General features: G+C 48.7%; 1 protein-coding gene across 1 annotated transcript in view; it reads left to right on the top strand.

The window, feature by feature from the left end:
* LRRC43 (leucine rich repeat containing 43) overlaps positions 1-21,449 on the top strand; it is a 528,148-nt gene that overhangs the window by 134,628 nt on the left and 372,071 nt on the right. The window contains exon 4 of the mRNA XM_085632775.1: positions 10,798-10,937. Within this exon, the coding sequence (XP_085488901.1) occupies positions 10,798-10,937 (140 nt within the window). The remainder of the gene's footprint in view (positions 1-10,797; positions 10,938-21,449) is intronic.

Genomic DNA, 21,449 nt, shown 5'->3' with positions numbered 1-21,449 from the left:
ATGGGTTGGGGGACCGTATCAAACGGGGTGTAGTTCTGCAGTATTTGCGTCGTCTGACTCCTGATGTGGTGTTTATCCAGGAGACGCATTTGGTTGGCAATGTCTGCCATGCAATGAACAGGGGGGGATACCGCCTCGTGGCTCACTCTGGTTTCACAACTGGTTTCACAACTGGCTCCAGGGGGGTGGGCATTCTCCTGCGATCCTCACTTCCGTTGGAGATCACGAGGGTGGTCTCAGATGACAGAGGGCGTTATGTTTGTCTGACTGGGAGGTGGGAGGGGCATCCCCTTGCCCTGGTCTCAATTTACGTCCCACCGGGCCTCCAGAACTCCACCTTCGCGGACTTGGGTCGAATGCTGCTTGAACTTCCGGATGACCTTTTGCTTATGGGCGGGGATTTTAACTCGGTGGTTTCGGGGGACCTGGATCGTCACCCACCCAGGGCCCTCCCCGCTGCCCAGGCTTGGCTAGGTGGTCTGTTGGAGACCTTCGGCCTGGTGGATAGTTGGCGATTAATGCATCCGACCCAATGTCAATACACCTTTCACTCTGGGGCACATGGGAGTCTTTCTAGGTTAGACTATTTCCTTATGCCCGCGGCGCAGACGGGTCGAATTCGAGAGGTCAGGCACCTGGCGAGGGGTATCTCCGATCATTCCCCGCTGTGGCTTCTCTTTGACACCGAGTCGCGGTCTGCAGGGCGGATCGCTCCCATTAACCCGTGGTACCTGCGAGACCCTACGACCCGCGAGAGTCTGGTTAAGGCTATGGACCAATACTTTCTTGAAAACGAGGGGTCTGTGTTGTCTGCAATGTTCCTGTGGGAAGCCTTTAAAACCGTAATCCGCGGACACGCCCTCTCCCAGATAGTAGTGGCCAAGAAGCTCAGGAGTGAGGCGGTGGTGAAGCTGGAGACTGACATCTCGGGGCTGGAGTCGGCCTTGGAGGCGGGTGTCACTCCGGACGGGCTCCATGCCCTCAGCCTGAAACAGTTTGAATACAGATCTCTTGTCACCGACGCTGCCAAAACTATGTATAGGGAGCAGCAGGGTCGGTTGTATGATGCCGGGGACAAGGCGGGAAAGCTGATTGCGTGGCTGGACAAGAAGGAGAGAGTGAATCGTGTGGTCCCGGAGTTGCGTGTCTCGGATGGAGTGTGTGTGACTGAGCCTGGTGAGATTGTGGAATGTTTTGCCGACCACCTCCGGACTGTGTACTCCCCGGTGACTGATAGGGATGAGGAAGATTCTCGCCTTCTCCTGAGGGACATTGCTTTGCCTGGCCTTTCTGCCGAGGACCGTGAGCAGCTGGACGCTCCCTTGTCGGTGGATGAAATCGCGACTGCGATTCGGTCCCTTCGCTCGGGCAAGGCCATGGGTCCCAACGGTCTACCTATCGAATTATATAAGTTGCGCCCGGATAAACTAGCTCCCTTCCTCAGTCGTATGTTTCAGGAGTCCCTTGAGGCCGGTTCCCTTCCGGTCGACCAGCGACTGGCCACGATAGTCGTGATCCCCAAGGAAGGTAAGCCACGGGACCGCTGTGCCTCTTACAGGCCTATCTCAATGCTAAATGCAGAGCCTAAAATCCTGGCTAAAGTCCTTGCCAATCGTTTGTTGAGCGTTATCTGCGATCTGATTCATCCTGATCAATGCGGCTTCATCCCACATCGCAACACCGCCCTCAACTTGCGGCGTCTCCATGGCGCCCTCGCCAGGGCAGAGTACCTCTCCGAACCGGCCGTGCTGGTTTCTTTAGATGCCACGATGGCCTTTGACACCATCGAGTGGCCATTCCTCTGGGCTGTCTTGACCAAATTCGGCTTTGGGGAGGGATTTCTTGGCTGGGTGAAGCTTCTCTACACGGGACCCATGGCTCAGGTGGTGGTTAATGGGCGGGTCTCTCGGCCCTTCGCTCTCGGTAGGGGTACGAGGCAGGGGTGCCCGTTGTCCCCTCTGCTCTTTGCTCTCGCCCTGGAGCCACTCGCCGCTTGGCTCCGCTGGGAGCCCTCGATCAGGGGGATCCGGTGGGCCCCGGGCTTTGAGGATCGGGTCTCGTTATATGCTGACGATATCCTCCTGTATCTTACCTCGCCGCGGCAGTCGCTTAACGTTCTCTTCGATGTTCTGACTTCCTACGGGAGAAATTCGGGTCTCATGATTAACTGGTCTAAATCCTGTGTCTATCCTATCTCCGGTGCCCCCCTCTCCTGCCGCCTCGGCTTCCGATCCAAATATCTCAGTCCGGCTTTAAATACCTGGGGATACACATCTCGCTGGACCCGGTAGCTCGCTATGAGCACAATCTCCTGCTTCCACTTCGGCGTTTGAGGGAAGACACGGCTCGGTGGTGTAGGCTGCCCCTGTCCCCACTGGGTCGGGCCGCATTGTTTAAAATGATGTCCCTTCCCAGGTTCCTCTATGCACTTCAGAACTCCTTCGACATCATTCCAGTGGCCTACTTTCGGGAAGTAGAGAGCCTGCAGAGGAGACTGGTGTGGGACGGACGGGCGCGTATCGCCCTGGCCTAACTCACTCTCCCCTTGTGACGACGGGGGCATCGCGCTTCCCGACATTCGCAGGTATTATTGGGCCTCACAGCTATCAGCCATTAACCATGCCACGTATGCGCCTGGCTTGAACCCGGCGTATGAGATGGATAAATTCCTGCTTCCCGGCGGTAACTATAACAGGGCGCTTTACTCCCGCTCGGCTGGACGGACCCTGACGGGCCCCACTAAGATCGCGGTACGGATTCGGAAGGCGGCCAATGTAGCCATGGGCTGGAGTGAGCGACTGACATGCGCTACTCCTTTATTTGCCTCCGACCGACTGGGAAGCCTCTGGACAACGAAGGGGTTTGACCGTTGGGACACGATTGGCATCAGTAGAGTGGGAGACTTATGGATGAAGGGCGCGGTTAAGACCTTCGCGGCGCTCCAGAGCGAATACGAACTCTCGGAAAAGGAGTTCTTCTGATACGCCCAGGTTCGGCATGCCCTGCTCTCTGTCTTTGGGGAGGGGACCAAGATCCCGGCCTCTTCGCCCCTCGAGGACCGCATACTTGATGGTCATGTTCCCGACAGTACTATCTCCTTAATCTATAAAAAACTCATTAATAATCGGGCTGACCTATTGGTGCGCCTTCGGGAGATGTGGACGGGGGACGGGGTGGAATTAGACGACGAGGACTGGCAGTCCGCGCTATCGTCCCCCAAGGAAGTCGCCATTCCAGCCCGTCTCCGCCTGGTCCAGTTAAAGATTCTCCACCGGGTGTATGTGACGGGCCCCCGTCTGGTCTCGATGGGATTCTCGGAAGATGGGCTCTGCAAGCGGGGGTGTGGGCTCAGTGCCACCTTTCTCCATATCCTTTGGGAGTGCCGGGAGGTGGCGGAATACTGGCGTCGGGTTCATGGGGTCATGGGACAAGTCACCGGGGTGGCGCTGCTGCCGGAGGTGCGTCGCTGTGTCTTGAATGTGTGGGAGCCCAATGATTATAACGCGGCGCAGACTCGGTGGGCGGCCCTGGGCTACATGATTGCTAAGAGGGATATAGCGCAGCTTTGGGGCTCCCAGCGGCCACCCACCGTGTCAGTATGGAAGGAAAACATGGACTGGTGTATGTTCAGGGAGAAGACGGTATATGTGGCCCGCGATAAACCCGGGGCATGGGGTAGAATTTGGGGGCAATGGAACGTGTATCGTGGGGGTATCTGTACGCCCCCCCTAGTGGACACCGATATTGCCTTGTCCCCCTGACCCTTGATGGTTCCTTGCAACTGATTGTAATAATCGAATATAGATGTTCCTTTCCCGTTACCCCCCCCCCCGATCTTTCAGTACTCCCTCCTGTTGATAGCTAATTGAAGGTTTGGAGTAAAAGTCCCCCGGGTGTAGCCTGACCCACGCTTTTTGCCCGTATGCCTCGCCTTTTGTTTTTTGTTGTTATTTATGTTAAATGTATGTCTCCTGCTTCTCTCGAGCTATCCTGAGCCATTTACGGGGCTGGGCCCCAGGTGTCGCCTACTGCTTTAACTAATGTATGATCCTTTCTGAGTCTAGCGGCCGGCCCTGGTGGTTGTAGGCCCATGCTTGTAACTGCTTTATTGTTTTAATAAAATTTTTGAAAAAAAAAAAAAAAAAAAAAAAAAAAGAACCCATCCGGCCCCGGGGATTTCAGAGGTTTGAGACGGGATATCGCGCCCACAACCTCCTCCACTCTAATTGGAGCGTCCAACGCTGTAGCACCAGTCGCATTTAGAGTGGTAACCGCAGCCTGGCTAAGATAGGCCTCCCCGAGCCGTCGACCGTAGGGTCTTTACTGTACAAAGTGGCGTAGAACACACGGAGGGCTTCAGCAATCCGCTCATCGTCATCGACCCGCTCACCGGCAGAGGTGCTGACGTCCGCGATTTTGGATCGTTGAGCCCTGGCACGAACTTTACTCGGCAGGAGCTTCCCCGTCTTATCGCCCCCGACATAGTAGGAGAGCTTAAGTCGTAAGGCGTCATACTCCGCCCTGTCAAGGTCCAGGCTAGCCAGCTGGGCCCTGGCTGATTTCAGCTGTCGCCACATTCTCGGGGCTCCGGTACGACTGTGAACTCTTTCTAGTTCTGCCACTTTGGCCGTCAGCTCCTCTCTCTTCTGTCTGCGAATCTTGTTATCTGCAGCGGATATAGCTATGAGTTCCCCTCTCACTACTGTTTAAGGGCCCCCCATAATGCAGTCAAGGGTAAGTCCGGGGAATCATTAGCAGCCAAATAGCCAGTGATGCATTTATGCACTTGTTGTAAAACGTCGGGACGTTGCAAGAGGGGTTCCCGAAGGCGCCACCTCCCCTTTGGACGGTGCAGAGGGCGAATGTCAAGTGTGACAGTCACGGCGTCATGATCGGAAAGAGCCACCGGGATAATTTCAACGGACTGGACCAGTGCGTTGAGGTCAGACGACCCTATAAAGTGATCTAGCCGAACATACGTTTGATGTACATGTGAATAAAAGGAATATTGTGAGCTGTGGGGATGAGCCGCTCGCCAGAGATCTATCAGCCCCCTACCCCATAGCCAGTCCCGTCCCACACTCAAGATCGCCCCCGACCTCCCCTGGCGCTGACCCGATCGATCCTTACCAGAGTCCATGACTAGGTTGAGGTCGCCCCCAATAAAATATTTGCCGGTCATGGTGACGAAGGATTTCGGACAGGGAATCTGTGAGAAACGGCTCTTGTCCAGCGTTGGGAGCGTAAAGGGAGCCCACAATAACTGGGGTACCCCCCACCCAGAACCTGTAAGCCAGTAGCCTCCCCTTGACCTCTGATATTTTGTCCCCAATGTCGCCATGAAAGTGTCGCGCCAGCAGTATGGCCACCCCCCCTTTCTTATCTGGCATAGAGGAGAAGAACTGGTGAGGAAATGCTCGAGCTCTCATTCTATGCCAGTCTTTGGGTAGTAAATGTGTTTCCTGCAGCAGACAAATCGAGGCCCCATAGTTCTCTAGATAGCTCAGAATCGCCCGTCTCTTTATGGGGCTATTTAACCCCTTCACATTGAGAGTGAGGACTTGGGTTGCCATGGGAGACACCGTAGCTCTTTGAATGTGTGTAGGCTGGACACCGACCATTTGTGCTTAGGAGAAATCGACTCAGGGACGCCGCAACAATTTGGCTCACATTCCAGGATGCCCTCTGCCTCTATAGCCTCCCCTCGGCCGAACACCGGTACCCCCCCTCCGCAACTCCCACTCCATCCCGTCCTCCTCCTTCCTCCCCTACCCCCCACGAAACAGTCCCAAAGACCAAACATTGTCCAATATCCTCAGCACGAGCCAAGGACAAACGGAAATAGAATAGCAGGGTGAACATGGTGTCTGGATGACCCGGGCCCCCCGCCCGCCTCCCCCCGCGGTTCCAAAGTGTGATGCTTGGTGCAGCCCCCCATAGTGAGATTACAGAGAGTCTGGCCTAGAAGTGTCTCTTGTGACTGCTGCTAGGGCCGAAGCCCGTTCAGTGGTAATCGTTGCGCGATCCGGCTTCACGGTTGTCACAGGTGATCGACGACGTCCCATCCGTTGCCAGCCGTCCCTGGAAGAGCGTTGCGATGATTTAGGAGAAGAGTCGGGGCTGCGTTAAGTAAGGCCGAGTAAGTCTGATACCTCCTGGAACGAGCGGAGTTGGTGTAGCCTGCCATTCCACCTGAAGATTAAGCGGAAGGGATGGCCCCACAAGTAGGGCACTCCATTGGCTTTTAGGAAGGTGGTCGCGTCCTTGAAAGCTTTCCGCTTCTGAAGGGTGATGGAGGCCAGACCCTGGTAGAGAGCTATGGCGTGTCCCTGATACGTGAGTGGCTGTTTTAGGTGAGCTTCCTTTAAAATACGCTCCTTCAGGGGAAAGTCCGGCAAGAAGGCCAAGATGTCAGGTGGGGGAGCCGGTGTCTTTCGCCCAAGGCCCACCCTGTGGGCATGATCGATGCGGATCTCAAAGTCCTGGCCCGCCCCTAGAATGTCCTGAACGAGGCCCTGGAGGTATTCGGTCACGTTTGCCCCGTCCGCTTGTAATGGGACACCCCTCACGCGGATGTTGTTGCGGCGGGATCTATTTTCAAGGTCCTCCGCGTGAGCCTGCAGGTCGACCTGCTGATCCCTAAGTCGAAGGACTTCCTGCTGTAGCTGCTCAACTTCTTCAGATTTAGAGTGCTCACCGTTCTCTATGGCAGCCACATGCTCTCCCAGCTCGTCCACATTGCGGCGGATTTCTCGCACCTCCCCTGCCACCTCCTGTTTAAGTGCTTGAAAGTCTTCACGGAGGGTGTTAAAAAGAGATTCAAGAACTGCCCGGGTGGACTGCGTCGAGGATGGGGGGGTGGAGCTCCCCTGTCTCCAGCTGCTGACCCCTTTGTGAGCATATCTTTCAAGGAGCGAGCCCCCTTTTTCTTCATGTTGGCCATGGTGGTGCCACTAATGTGACGACTGAGTTGCTGCTCGTTGGGCAGAGCGATAAAGCCGCTCATGGGGTCCGCCCCCAGTCTCCTGAAGAGGTGATGTATCCCAAGCCGCCGTCCCCAGGCCGCGGCCAATCCTCACAAAAGCGGTCCCAGGCAGCGTCGGGAAGAGGGAGGGCGCGACTTAGGCTCACTCGGGCCGTGATCCCAGGCCTGGGCGGCGGGGGAGGTGCACCTCAGGGAGAGCGGGAACATACAGCGCCACAAGGAACTCCCCCGCAAAACTGCATGTACCTCAGAGGAGTCCGTGGCTGATTTGTAAAGTCCTTTGGCCACCCCCTCAAACCGAGGAGCAAGCCCAGAGCCCACAGTCCCCAAGAGCCATCAGAGCCCCAGACCAGGAGTAGCGATCCTGAGGCTGCAATAGCCGCTATGGCGATGCAAGCACCGAGGTTCGGACTAGTTCTGAGGCGGCTGACCAGAGTCTCACCGAGGCCAAATCCAGAGGACGCCAATTGAACTAGCCCTGTGCGCACACTTAGGTATGGCTCCAGGCGTGGAAAGTCACTGGCGGGCGGGCCTCTGGCACCACACTTTGAGAAGGGCGGCGCGCCCCGCACTGCCCTTATGGGGATCGTCTCCTGTGTCACTGGACCCGCTGGGCACCGCCATCACCTCTCCCTCACTCTGCGCACTTCCCAACACTCCCGGACCCGGGAAGCGTACCTGAGGCTCCAAGCTGTATCGGGCCGACCCCACTCCACTCCAGGCGCACCAACTTCAGTCGCAGCGGAGCTATGAGGGGAAGCGGCCCATGGGTCCGAAACTCCGGGCCGCACCCCTAGTCCAAGGCATGCGCACCGTGAGCCACCTCCTTCACAGTGTCGAGGCTCCAACTCCTGAACACCGTGCTGCGCCGCAGGACTGCCCCCGGAAGGGAAGGTAAGTGAAGGCCACTCCCGGCCGCCCAAACGCACACCAAAGATGAGGGCGTGGGAGCCCCCGCCGGTAGAGCTGCAGGAGCGGCGGCCCCCCAGGTCCAGAAATCAAGGGTCGCTCCTGTCACCACACGGCCCGGGGCAGCTGCACTGTGTATTGGAGGTCCACTGGCCTCTCTGGTGACTTGCACTGCTGCACGTCGCAGCCTCCAGGCTCCTTCGTCACAGTTCAAGAGGCTGGCGCGCGCCTGGTGGGATGCGCTTTGTCGCGGCTAGGTGCAGGTCAGTACGGGGGAGCGTGCTCACCTCACCTCAGCACCGGAGCCGCTCCCCGCCTGTGTCGCTCTCCAGTGCGCGATCTGCCACACTGGAACTGTGCCTGAGACAGAACACCGGGCCAGCGAGGACACCCACCGTCTCTCCCCGCAGGCGCCGCAGTCACCGAATGGGCGCCATGTTGCTGCAGAACGCCGGGCCCTCCACAGGTAAAGTCTTTGGATTCCGCCGCTCATAAGGCACAACGGGCCCCACGTCGCAGGATCGCTATGCCCCCTGATTTTGATACAGGTTTTGCTGCAAAAGTTGGGGGGCTGCAGGCACAGAGTAACCCGGGGCGAAGGGCCGCGGCGGGGAGCCTCAGAGCTTCACATCTCTTCAGGTCGCCATCCCGGCCACGCCCCCCTTGACTTCTTTTTTGAAGGAGACAGTAGACGGGTTCACCCTGACTTCAGGGGGAAGGGAGTTCCAGATCCTCTGAGACATCCCTGAGAAGGCTCGGTTATAGATCTTTTTATTTTTGAGGTTTAAGCAAAAAGGAGCTGGCGCTTCTGGAGGCTCTAGAACCACAGAAGAATTCCAGTTTCTGCACAAGGTACAACGGCGTCTTAAAGTGGATGGCTTTGTGAGCCATGCATGCAATTTGTAACTGTTTCCGAGCTTCATATGGCAACCAAATCAGTTCCCGCAAGTCCAGGGAGATGTGGTGGTATTTTTTTGTACCAGTTAAGAGCCTCGCAGCGGAGTTGAGGGTAGCCCTAAGAGGACCCGTCCTAACTCTGGGCAGGCCACAAAGTGTTGCACTATCATAGTCCAGCTTTGAGATCGCTAATGCTTGAACTGCAACTTTTAGGTCATGAGCAGCGAGGAAGGTTTGAGCTTCATAAGTAAGCTGAGTTGGAAGTTCGCTCCTTTGGTGAGGGAACTGATATGCTTCTGCATGTTCAGGCTTTTGTCTAGAATGATCCCCAGAGATGATGCTGAATCCACAAGGTGCGGTCCGCAGTTAAGGGCCGTCAGCTGATTCAACCATTGCTCCATGACAAGGGATTGGTTGTGGGGTGAGATCAGTAGGAATTCCGTTTTAAGAGCATTTAGCTTCAAGTGATTGTATGTCAGCCATCTTTATGTTTCCAGCAGGACTGAATTGAGGGACTGGATGTCTTCGGGGGAGGCGATCTTCAGGTATAGTTGGGTATCGTCCGCATACATATGATAGGAAATATTGGATGATTTTCAGATTTCTGTCAGAGGTTTCATAAACAGGTTAAAGAGCGTGGGAGACAAAGATGACCCCTGTGGCACCCCCAAGGTGACTGGTGCAGGGTGGGGCAAGGATTGGTTCACCTTGAAGCTTTGGGATCTCTTATGAAGGAAGGACGAGAACCAGCTTAAAACCGGCACAGACAGCCCCATCCTGTGCTCTAGGAAGTCAATTAGGTGATAATGTTTGACAGTATCAAATGCTGACGAAAGGTCCAGCAAGATCAGTAAGCATGACTCATTGTGATCCAGCATTCTAAGCGCATCATCCACGATGTGCGTTAACACCGACTCTGTACTATGACCTGGGCGGAAACCAGATTGGCATTGATCCAGGAGTTGGAAATGGTCAATGTGATGGCAAAGTTGGGCAAGCACACATTTCTCCAAGAGTTTTGCCAAGGTGGGGATGTTAGTGATTGAGCGAAAGTTAAGAAGGTCCGTGGGATCTGCATTTGGTTTCTTTAGGATCGGGGTAACTTGGCCTGCTTTAAGACAATCCGGAATAGCCCCTTGCATAAGAGAAGAATAAATGATAGGCACGCTCAATCCAGATGGACTGGCGAGGTGGTCGCGGAAAAAGGAGCAAAGCAAGTCCTCAATGTAAAGTTAAATGTTCCTCAGGGCGGTGGATTCCATCAGGCCCAGGATTCTCCCAGTCCACCCAACACAGTGGGGATCACAGGCTGGACGGATTGCTGTCGTCTGCAGAGCCTCCTTAAAAGGTAGCTATCTTGTGACTTTACTTGTTGAACTTGGGTCATGCTCGTGCCCCAGTAGGGTCGATATATTGGCTCAAAAGATGAGTCTGGCTTAATCAATACCCAACTTGCATAGTAATGTTGAATATTTTTGTCAATGCACTTTCGAGTAACGTGGGATCATATAACTAAAACGTTCATGAACCCCTAGTTTAGTTTGAAGTGACAAGGAGATGCGGTCTCCTGATGGACTATTAGTTGATTGTAGTGTGCACCCATACTCTGCGAATAGTGAACATTTGTGTTGTGCCCTGGAAGTAGGCATTTACATGATATTAAATACTCCCCTCCAAGACTATATTATAATGTTCTTTCAAGTGGTGGGCTTCATGTATATCTGGAAATATTGTAGACTGTGCATATTATTGCTTAGGAACCTAAATTTCAGTGTACTACTTTGATGAGAATCTTTTTTGTGAAAACTAATGTTTAATGGGTTATTTTACTTCAGGCACTGTGTTTTTATTAAGTTATTTTACTTTAGTTATTATGTTTGTAAATCAAATCTGCCTATTCATCCCCAGACTTTGGTAATTTTCTAGAAAATGTGTGGCCAATAAAGTGTACGTTTGTGTGAATTTCATGTTGTTGTTATCTTTTTTCTTCACTGTCTCTCTTCCAGGTCTTGGAACTCTGTGCCAATGAAATTGAAAGCTTGAAAGATCTGTGTTGTAACCCCCCAAAAGGAATTCAGCATTTAGGGCTTGGATATAACAGAATTTTCTGCCCATCAGAAAGCAGATATCTTACTGGACGTTACTGGTAAATTGTCTTATTTACAATTTCAGAGTGTCTAATAAAGTAATTTGACCTTATGATGTTTTGCACCGTTTAAGCTTTTCATTAACTTATTAATTTATTTGTATTCCTTTGTATACCATCCAATATGTCAGTTATTCCTTAGTGCCTTGTTTGAGATATATTATTACGAGCAAGTGGTTGCAGAAATAAATAAATTGATTAGGTAGCCTATCTTAAGTGATCAATCTCTTGCCGTCGGTGGTGAGAAGGTGTTTGTTCAATTCTTGTTTTTTGTCTTCAAATAGGAGTCAAGTTGGCACAATTAATGTGTCTCTTGGACAATAGATCTTTTTTCGAAGGAGAGTATGTGTAAGTCAGAGTTCCACATATGGACTCAAACAGGCGATACATAATGTGTGCAACAAGAGATTAGTTCTGGGAGTGGGAAATGGCAGCTCATTATGAGCATTTATGTCCCACCCATATCTATAAGAGAAGACAAGTTCAGATACTTTTTGATAATAGTACAAGCATGGAATCCATTTCACATTGCCAAAAATGATCAAATGAACAATATGTTCTAGACAGATGTGGGCCTTTTAAAGTGATAAGGTTCACAATGCTGCAGGCACTGGCACATTGTAAATGTGACCTTGGGGAGAGTAGGTAGTGGTTCGTTTGTCTTCTCTGTGCTACTCCTGCTGTCCTCAGCCTGAACAAACAGAGTTTAGACTGTTATGTTCAGCGGATTACACAGTATGTGATTCCCACCTGCTCTTTGCAGGCGCTAACCATTCCATGCTTTGCAAGAGCAAAAACAGTTGCAAAATATTTGTAAATTCCCTTGCGAACCAAAAGGGGAGGTGAACAGCTCTTGGCTCCCTGTTTCCTAATTTTCTAATTCTCAAGTGATTGCAATGCTTACATTGTAATTTGCAGTGGCCACTGTGAATCCTAATTCCATTATGTGAATTGTAAGTTCAGGTTTTGCAGAAATAGCCATGACTTTGCAAATGCAAAGTCTTTTGCGGATCGGCCCTATGACTGGAAAACTATATAGCACTTAAAATGGTTTTACAAAATGAGATTTAAAGCTCCTAGATTGATTATGTTCTAAGCCAAATTCAGGTAAAAGAATAAAAGTGTAAACATACAAACAGCCTTTTATGATATAATATTCTTATTAGATAGACATAGTAAAACACCAGGGGATAGACTGGTGCATTTCTTTAATGTTTATCCACAGTGTTATTCTCACATTCATTGGTTTTAGGAAGATTAGAGCATTAGTGAGATAATCTCCAAAATTTACTGATTTTCAAAGACGGCTTCGGAAGCATGAGGGAAACAACCTTTACATCGCGGATTTTAATCCGCAATACAATCACAACGCGGTTGTTACAACGACCACGTTGTAACCACGCAGTGCCATTACTACGCAAGTCATTACATCGACTTGCAGTAGATGTCGTTCTAACATAAGGAATAGTATAGTTTACTGTTCAAACACCTTCCCTACTGTTACGTAGGCTGGAGTTGGGATAGTAAATTATACATTTCTAATGTTACGGCACCCTCTACTGCAAGTCGATGTAATGACTTGCGTAGTAATGGCATAGCGTGGTTACAACACAGTCGTTGTAACAGCCGCGTTATTGTATTGTGGAGTAAAATCCGCATTGTAAAGGTATATATTCGAAGCATAAGCATCACAAATGGAAAGATACTTGGATGATGTCCCATGTGGCTAAAGAACTATGGAACCGATTACGATGGTGGGCGGACTTGAGCCCGATCGCCATCGTAGCGGGATCGGGACCGCCCGCCTGTAATTCGGCAGTCCTGCACCCCTAATCACGATGCGACCGCCACCGCAGCGGTCGCATTCAGCAATTTTTTTTTTGTGGTCCCAAACGCCATTGGTTGCATCCCCCTAGGCACTCCTGAGATCCTGTGACAAGGATTGATCAAATCGTGTCGATTTGTAGTTTATGTTGCAATAAACATTGACTCTTGTGTCGTTTTTTCAATTGAATAATTTTAATTTTCACGTCGAAATTAATTTCATTTCAACTTGCTTTTACGGCATCTTAATTACAACATACTTTCTTTGGGCTCCAATGCATTTTGGGCTACCCGCCCTTCTTCAGGGAGCATTACTGTAACAAAATCATCGCACACATACAGTTCAGAGAATTTTTTCAGTTAAATTGGTAACCCTATCCCCCGTGTTTCCATGTCATAATGATTAGATGAGCGCAACATACTGATTTCAATGCTCGTGATATTTATCATCCAATTTTAAATATTTGTCTTCACCTATATTTCTTTATATATAAATCAGTGCAGTGTGTCAGTTTCGTGTGAACGTTAAGTGAACTCGAAGTGTGTGCGCGCAATCATCGTTGTTATGACATTTTGTGATAGAAAAGTGAAAAACACTCGTGGATAAACATGCAGTTTACTCACGGTGCTTCACTTCCGACTTCTCCCCTTATGCTAGAATGAAAGGGGACGGTTCGATTAATCAAGCGTTCAGATATTAGTCATAGCGCTACTCGTTTTGGCGCAAAACATTGTGTCGTTGCTTTCAGCTTACTTGTGAAAGTTCCGTGCGGTGTTTTCAGTAATGAAAGGCGTCTTGTTTTTGGCTTTTCCCCTTATGCTAAAATGAAAGGGGACGGTTAATTAAATCTGCGTTCAGATTTTAATCCTAGCGCGGCTTGTTTGCGCGCAATACTTTGTATCGCTGATGTCAGCTTACTTGTAAAAGTTCTGCGCGGTATTTTCAGCAGTGCCGGCGTCTCGTTTTCGGCACAGTCGGCGTTTCTGTGCTTTCAGAATGCACGGATCAGGTGGATGATATTGATAAAGGACTATGGTATCAAGGTATGATCACAATGGATGGTATCAGTTCCTTCAAAAAAGGGAAATACAGCAAGCAGATCAGCTGTAAATTATAAGGATTGTCTCCATAGGATAAGTGAGTATGCAGAGAGGAGAGAAAGTGCTCCTATGTATGGTACGTGGTGCCCTCACACACCCTTGCGAGTGTATAGCATCATCATTGGGCAAAATTGCTCCTCGTGGGGGTGGCGCTGCAGTCCCTCACGGGCCCTGTTCAGGGGCTCTCTGGCGGAGATCTTTACAGGAGTTGCCGCATTTGTGTATGAGGGTATGTGGGTTGGGGAGTGATAGTGAGTGCAAGTTAAAATGAGCCAAGAGGGCCTAATTAGTTTAATCAGAGGTCCCCTGGTTCAGAGTAAAAAATTCACTGGGATGGAGATGCACCGTAGTGCCACTTAGAGAGGGGAAACAAAACCAAATAGAGTCCCACTTCTCTCAACCCGTGTAGTGTGTATCTAGAGTGTTTAGAAAAGGGTCGACATGTTTCGCGCTGTGAAGTGGTCCCTAGTGGATCCCAGAGCGCTTCATCAGGACCATATAAAAAACTGAGAATAGGGAATCAGGGAAAGACACCCTATATTCCCATGTATAACCTTTAGTCAGGTGCGCTTGACAATTAATGTCTTGGGACACGTTATTATACGTAGGTCCTGTCTAAAGCCCTCCCCGAACCGAAGATGGACTTCGTCAGCCGTACCGCGGAGTGAGGTAGAGGTCCTTCCTCACGTAACGGGAAACCTACCCGTCCTGCAGTGCCGCCGGTGGCACTGCAGGACGGGTAGGTTTCCCGTTACGTGAGGAAGGACTACACGGGTTGAGAGAAGTGGGACTCTATTTGGTTCTAGTGTCAGCATTGGCCAATGTCGAGTAATTATTTTTTTGAATGTGCTGCTCAGTGTTGAGAATCTGGATACTACCACCATCCTGGTGTTTTTTGGTTTGTTCGTATTCTTCAGAAGGTCTGTCCTGGAGATTGAGTTGCTCCGCTGTTTTGCCAGCTCTAAAGTTGATGCTGGATATCCTCTCTGTGCGAATCTTTCTGCCATTTCTTCTACTCTTTCAATCATTTTCACCGGGTTAGATGTAATCCTTTTTACCTTAAGCATTTGGGATATCGGTAGATGTTCCTTTAGTGATGCTTGATGAAAACTACTGTAATGTATTGTGTTGTTTCTGTCGTTTTTTCCCCGAAATATATCAGTTTCAAATCCATCTTTAGTCTTGGTAATTTCTACATCCAGGAATGTTATCCTTGTTTCTGATATTTCAGAAGTGAATTGTATCCGTTCATCAACATTATTCAAAGTGGATATTGCCGTTGTGAGTTCGTGTTGGTTGCCTTTCCACAAGATGAAAATATCGTCTATGTATCGCAAGAAAAGTTTGATTTTGGTATACCATTGCGGTTGTGACAAAATGTGGTCTTCCTCAAATTTCTGCATGAAGAGATTAACGTATGCCGGCGCAGTACAATTACCCATGGATGTACCTGTTAATTGGAGGTACCAGTTATTTTGCCATTGAAAGTAGCTTTGATACAGAGTGAAATGAATTAGTTCCACGAGGAATACTTGCATTGCTTGTTCTAAATCCGTCTGTAACAGTGCTTGTTCTATGGCTTCGATGCCCAGTAGGTGCGGAATCGAGGTATATAAGGATTTGATGTCAGCTGTGCATAGTAGAATCTTTTCTTCTGTGGTAACTGATACGTTTTGTAATTTCAATAAGAAATCAGTTGTGTCTTTTACATAAGTCTTCATATTCCTCACGCTTGGTTGTAGATATTTATCCAAGCATTGACCTATGGGCTTGTGTAAACTTCCTCGTATGGACACGATCGGTCTAAATAGTGGGTCTCTCAGGTCCTTATGAATTTTTGTTACCATGTACAATACAGGGCTTTTTGGGTTCTGTTTGATTGAAAAAAGTCTTGGTTTTTTCTTTGATCACTCCTGTGTCATATGCTTTTTTGACTATGTCTTTCAATAGATTAGCGAACTGTACAGTAGGGTTCTCATCCAACTTCATGTATGTTGTGGTATCTGAGATATGTTCTATTACTCGTGTCTCATAGAATGATGTATTAAGATTACAAGGGCTCCTCCCTTGTCAGCTTTTTGACATATGATCTTTTTGTTGTTGGCTTTTTTTCTTAGTGTATGCATGTCTTTCTGTGTTATGTTCTTGGTAGTATTTTTTATGGTAATTTAGTTTGGATAAATCTTGTTTGATTAGGTTTTCAAAAAGATCTAAGGTTTTGTGACTGACTGGTACTTGATACGTGCTTTGGACCGTTAGTCCCCGTAGTTGATCTGGCTCTTTTGGTGTTCGATCTTGCAGTATGTTCTCAAAGAAATGTCTCAAACGTAGTTTTCTCATCAGTTTAAAAAGACTCACTTCCAATTCTAGTTGATCCGTTTGTGTAGTTGGAACAAATGATGTACCTTTCTGTAATACTCTGAGTTCATGTGGTTCCAATTCACGATCAGAAATGTTAATAACCAGTTTTCCTTGGGTGTTGTCTTCTTTTTGTCTTTTTTTGTCATGGATGTTCCTTTTCTTTTTCCCCTCCTGGGTCGTCTTTGTCTTGGTGGCTTTGTTCTAAAAAAGCACCCGCTGTTGTCGGTTGTTGTCCATTGGGGGCTGCCATTTGTGTTTTTTTTATATGTAGTTTGATGTTGTGTTCTGTCCGTTGTATCGCATCTTGATGAGGATGTATCCGTTGAGTATAGGGCCGGTTTCGGCGGCGCTAGGCGTAAACTTCTGCCCACGTATATACTTCTCCTAACTTATAATCCAATGTGTGCCTACGGAATTTTCTTATCTTTCATTTATTTCTTGTGAGTGTTTTATTAACTGTTCATTGATATCTTCGAGTGTTTTTGTCCAGTCATCGGCTGACATTATGTTAGTGAGTTCATTGGTTACTTCTACAATCTCTTTTGATAAATCTTCAAGAATGCTAGACAGTTCCTCTATAATCAAAAGGATTAGGTCGAGGGAGCACTTATTTAAAATTGCATACCAGCGTTCTTAGAATTTTTGGGCATTTTTACTTATTGATGGTTTGAGCGCTATCCTTAATCCACGGGGTATGCGTTGCGCGCGGTGGTATTTTATTAAGGTGCTCGCATGTAGTCTCTGATTTATTTCTCTCTTAGATAGATATAATAGTTGTTTGATGTTCTGTTCCTTGGTACGATTCGTTGTTGATTGTGTAGTTTCCTCATGTATGAGTGCGTAGATTCTAGATACTTCTTCATTTAAAAATGCATAGGTTTCCGCTTGTAAATCTGTTGTCTTAGAAATCTCTTCACATGCCATGATTCAGTATTTTGTGTGGGTTTGCCGCTTGCTGTTGGACGGATAGTCTTGAATCACTAAACTTTATCTGGCCTGTGCACAACCACTTGTAAATATAGATATTTGTAACAGTTTTTCCAGGTTTTTAAACCGTTTTTTGGGTGCTCCCGGGGTGGCGTCTTCCGTCCTGGAGAACGTCACTGTCGTAAATACTTTTTTGTGCTCCCAAACACCATTGGTTGCATCCCCCAAGGCACTCCTGAGATCCTGTGACAAAGGTTGATCAAATCGTGTCGATTAAAGTTTAGGCATTCAGGCATTCAGCAATTTAACATTGCGGCGGGTTCTGCTGGCTGCAGCACCCGCTGCAATGTTAAATGGCCATGTTGTGCATTTCCATGCACAACGTGGCAGGCACCGCGCGGTGCCTGCCACCTTGGGCATGGAAATGTAGGGGTTACCATGGGTACTCCCCGTGCATACCTGGCCCCCCCAACACTGAGGGGGCCCACAACAGGCCCCCAAAATCCAGCCTCCGCCAGCCTTTCCATGGCAGTTCCATGACGCCTGCATTGTGATTGGGCCGGCGGTGCCTTCGAGGCACTGCCCCCATTTCCCCGGTCTTATCCGCTCCGCCAGGCAATCGGTACGATTGCCTGTGGTGGAAGCGCGGCGGGCGGGCTTTGCGCCCGCCACGCTTGCGGAACAATTCCCCCTGCCATCCTGATGTGGAGGGGGGAAATGGGCATGCAGATGGCAGAGAGACCGGCACCGCCGGGCCGGCGGTGGCGGTCCCTCCGCCATCATAATGAGCCCCTAAGACATAGTCATAGCTGAGTGAAACATATTGTGTGAAAATGTAGATACTGGCAGAATCTCCACACTTGCTACCATTTTCAAAGGAACAGTAATATCGAAAATATTACTCCGTAACTGATCTTCCCATTCTATTTGTCCATCACTTTAACTCCGATTCATGGTCTAATTTGATAACTGTAGGCAACCACGGCAACCTAAATATATCATTCAAGGCTCTGGATGACTGAACTGCTCTATGCAAATTCTGCAAAGAAACAATATGGATCATCTTTGTTAAAGAATACTTGATCCTTCATTTTAACATGAATCCTCAATATGGTGGTCATTGTATTGCAGAATCTATTGAAATGGTTTGCTGTGGACACACCGGTACTCAAAGCAAACAAATGAATCAGGACCCTGTTTGATGATGAGCTTTACTTGCATTGCAGAGTTCACAACCATGGACTTAATCTTGCACAATTAACTTCATACCTATCCAACATGCTTATTGTTACAATCATTCCAGTGTTTTTGAAAGTATCTAGATGACCTGATACAGGTTGACCATGATACCACAGAAGCCACAATTGTTGCTGTAATACATCAAAGATCCAGACTGTAGAACCAAAAATGGGAGACCACACTTCTGGAAGCAAGGAAACAAAAGATTTATTAGTACATTAGTACATAAAACAGACAATCTCAGCTCAGCGAAGAAGCTAGTATTTTACGCTATACTACTGGCTAGAAGGGAGATATGCAGAAAGTGGAAGGATCCTTTACCTCCCTCTATCAATGATTGGTACGCCTCTACCCTGCATGTTTCTAAGCTGGATTTGGCTAGAGCTAGGAATCCAGACAAAAGATCATTTTGGCATCTTCTTAAATGGGATCAGTGAGACTCTGGGTTTTTTTTTTTTTTTTTTCTTTTTTCTCCAGGTCCAATGATTAAGCCATTTATCCAACTGCTTGGCATAAGCGGTACTTTGATTCCCTTTTTTCAGCACTTGGGTAGCACCCTAGCTGAACTTCTGAGGTTATGGTATGGCGGTCGCTGGTATGTCAAGCTCTTTTGCTTAGGGATGAGGCCCCGGCTCCATGACTATCCCTCCCAGTTGGTATGAACTGTGTCAGCATATTGCTTGTAATCCGATTGATTGCGCACTTATAACCTTGGTGGCATATGAGGACAAAAAAAAAAAAAAAACAAAAAAAAAACAAAAAAAAAAAAAAACAGACAATCTCTAGAGATGGAGAGTGTCCGAGACCCACTGTTTACGTAGGTGTCAGGAGACTGTTCAATGTGTTATTGGCATGCAGCATCTTTTATAGGATGTGGATACACCCCTAGGGTGCAGGGGGACGACGGAAAGTCCATTGGTATGCAGGAATTCAGGTGTTTGAGGCAGAAATTCAGAGATTAGAGACCATGGAAAGTCCGTGGTATGCAGAATTTCTGTTTGGAGGCAGCTTACATGCCTTGCGGGTAAGAAAGGTTCTGTGACAGACCAGGTGTTAGGCCGTAGGCAGAGGCAGACCGGTTAGGGGCAGACCTGTTCTACTGTCTATACAAGTTCCTGAGACAAATGCGTGGGTGCAGCAGAAACCAGCCCAGGGCACTGACACGGGGTCACGTAGAAGATGATTCTGTGAAAGGTCAAAAAGGGATCATGTGCACAAGATGGAGTTTGCACACGGCAACATTAGCAGTTCAGTTATTACAGTCCCTCCTCTTGCCGTGTGCAACATCATTAGGAAATGTCAATATTACAGAGGTCTTCAATGGCCTGATGATATAGTATTTTGCTGTTTTCTTCCTGACGTGTCATAGGGGTGGGTCTACAAACGGAAGCACACAGAGAACAGAGTGCTGGACCACAATGAATGCACAGGCAGCAAAAGAAGACAGTACCCAAGGGGATCGTGAGGAACACCAGTATCTTCCATCCCCAAGTGATTAGTATGTTCCAAAAACCCGTTGTCCAGGTCCAAGGGGTCCCATTGTCTGGGTGTATTTCGATGGCGATTCGGTGTAGTTTAGAAATTGCTTCATAGACAGAGGGTGAGGCTCCTCCCCGATCTGCCAGGATGACGTCTAGTACCATGCGATTCTAGAGAGAAACCATACGTATCTCGGCTGTGTGTTGGGTCAGTATTCCTGCAGTGATGTTGGTAGTAGCTTACAGGACCCTGGTCAGTCGTCTGGTGTTGAGACTGTTGGACATGGGACCTCAAAAAGGTGGAAGGCCTTTCAGGGAATCGTTAAATTGCTGGTTGCTGGTATCGGTCTGGTCTACATCTGGTACCCGTCTTCTCTGTCTGTGGTACATGTTGTCCCTGTTAAACGTGGGTGGCAGCAGGAATGCAATATAGCATGTGCCACTCCAGTCAGAAGGCAGCCAGGTGTAAGCTTTGTTTCCACATACAAAATGCAATCCTGACGGAAGGCTGAGATAGGGTGTGAAGTTATTGTAAATTATGGTAGTATTGCATAGACTGGCTCCTACAGGTATTTTCCCTTGACCTTGCAGACATAATATACCAGGACGTGACGTAATAGAAATGGCGACTTCTTTCTCTTGGGTGGGAAGGAAAGTGTAACCCCAGGTGTCCTGCATAGGGGTGGACATTATAGCACGCATTTGTGGCGGGTCAGAGGTATTACAGATAGTATTGTTTTTTGCATGGAAAGTCCAAAGAAAGGGTTGGAATGTTGTAAGGTTGCCTCTGTCATAACGTGATGGAAAACCGTTCGTCAAGTTGTACACCAAAGCACAAGTGTAGGCAGGAGAGGCAGGAAACACTAAGAATGAGATAGTGTGCTGAGCTGCGCGAGGTAGGAGTCAACAAACATAACAGTCTGTTGCATTTGAAACCTGATTAAATTGGTGCAACATTTGAATAAAAGTATTATTATGAAATTCCAGGAGTCTGTCGAGGTGTGCGTCTGGCAAAGGCACGTGATAGTGTTTGGGTGGCGTTGGTGGAACTGTTGCTTGCGGTAATGTATGTTTGGCGGGGGCTGTTTCTTCGAGGATCCAAAATGATATACCAGCAATTATTGCAATTATGGTCAGAAGGAACAGTATTATGGTACGGGTACTGTAAACTCTCATTCTAGCTTTCTTCAGCGTTGGGGTAGTATCACAGGTGCATGTGACCTCTGGATTCATACCGTTCCCGTGTCGTTGATTGTTTTCTTCATCGGGGGGAACATTGGCAGACCTGGATGATGGCCCTTGTTGATAATCATTGTTCAAGGGGGTGCGTAGTCTTTGGTACTCATGAATAGGACGGATCGTGACATATCTGGGTTTTGGGGAGATCGGTCCCACATTATCGTGACCTCCAGCCATAATAGCTCTACGAGTGTCCCGAGAGTACTGCAATGTCCCTAATAGCTGCCGATAGTTGTTGGTTGCTTCACTGACCAATATCTGCCCCGGTAAACCACTACTAGGGGTACCTAGGACCCTCGGCCAGATTTTACTACCGCCCTGCAGCAACGGACAATGGAGTACT

The sequence above is a fragment of the Triturus cristatus genome, chromosome 11 (assembly GCF_964204655.1).
Source record: "Triturus cristatus chromosome 11, aTriCri1.1, whole genome shotgun sequence".
In the NCBI taxonomy this organism is placed as follows: Eukaryota; Metazoa; Chordata; class Amphibia; order Caudata; family Salamandridae; genus Triturus; species Triturus cristatus.
The sequence above is the reverse complement of the archived record's forward strand: the minus strand, read 5'-3'. Positions and strand labels throughout refer to the sequence as shown.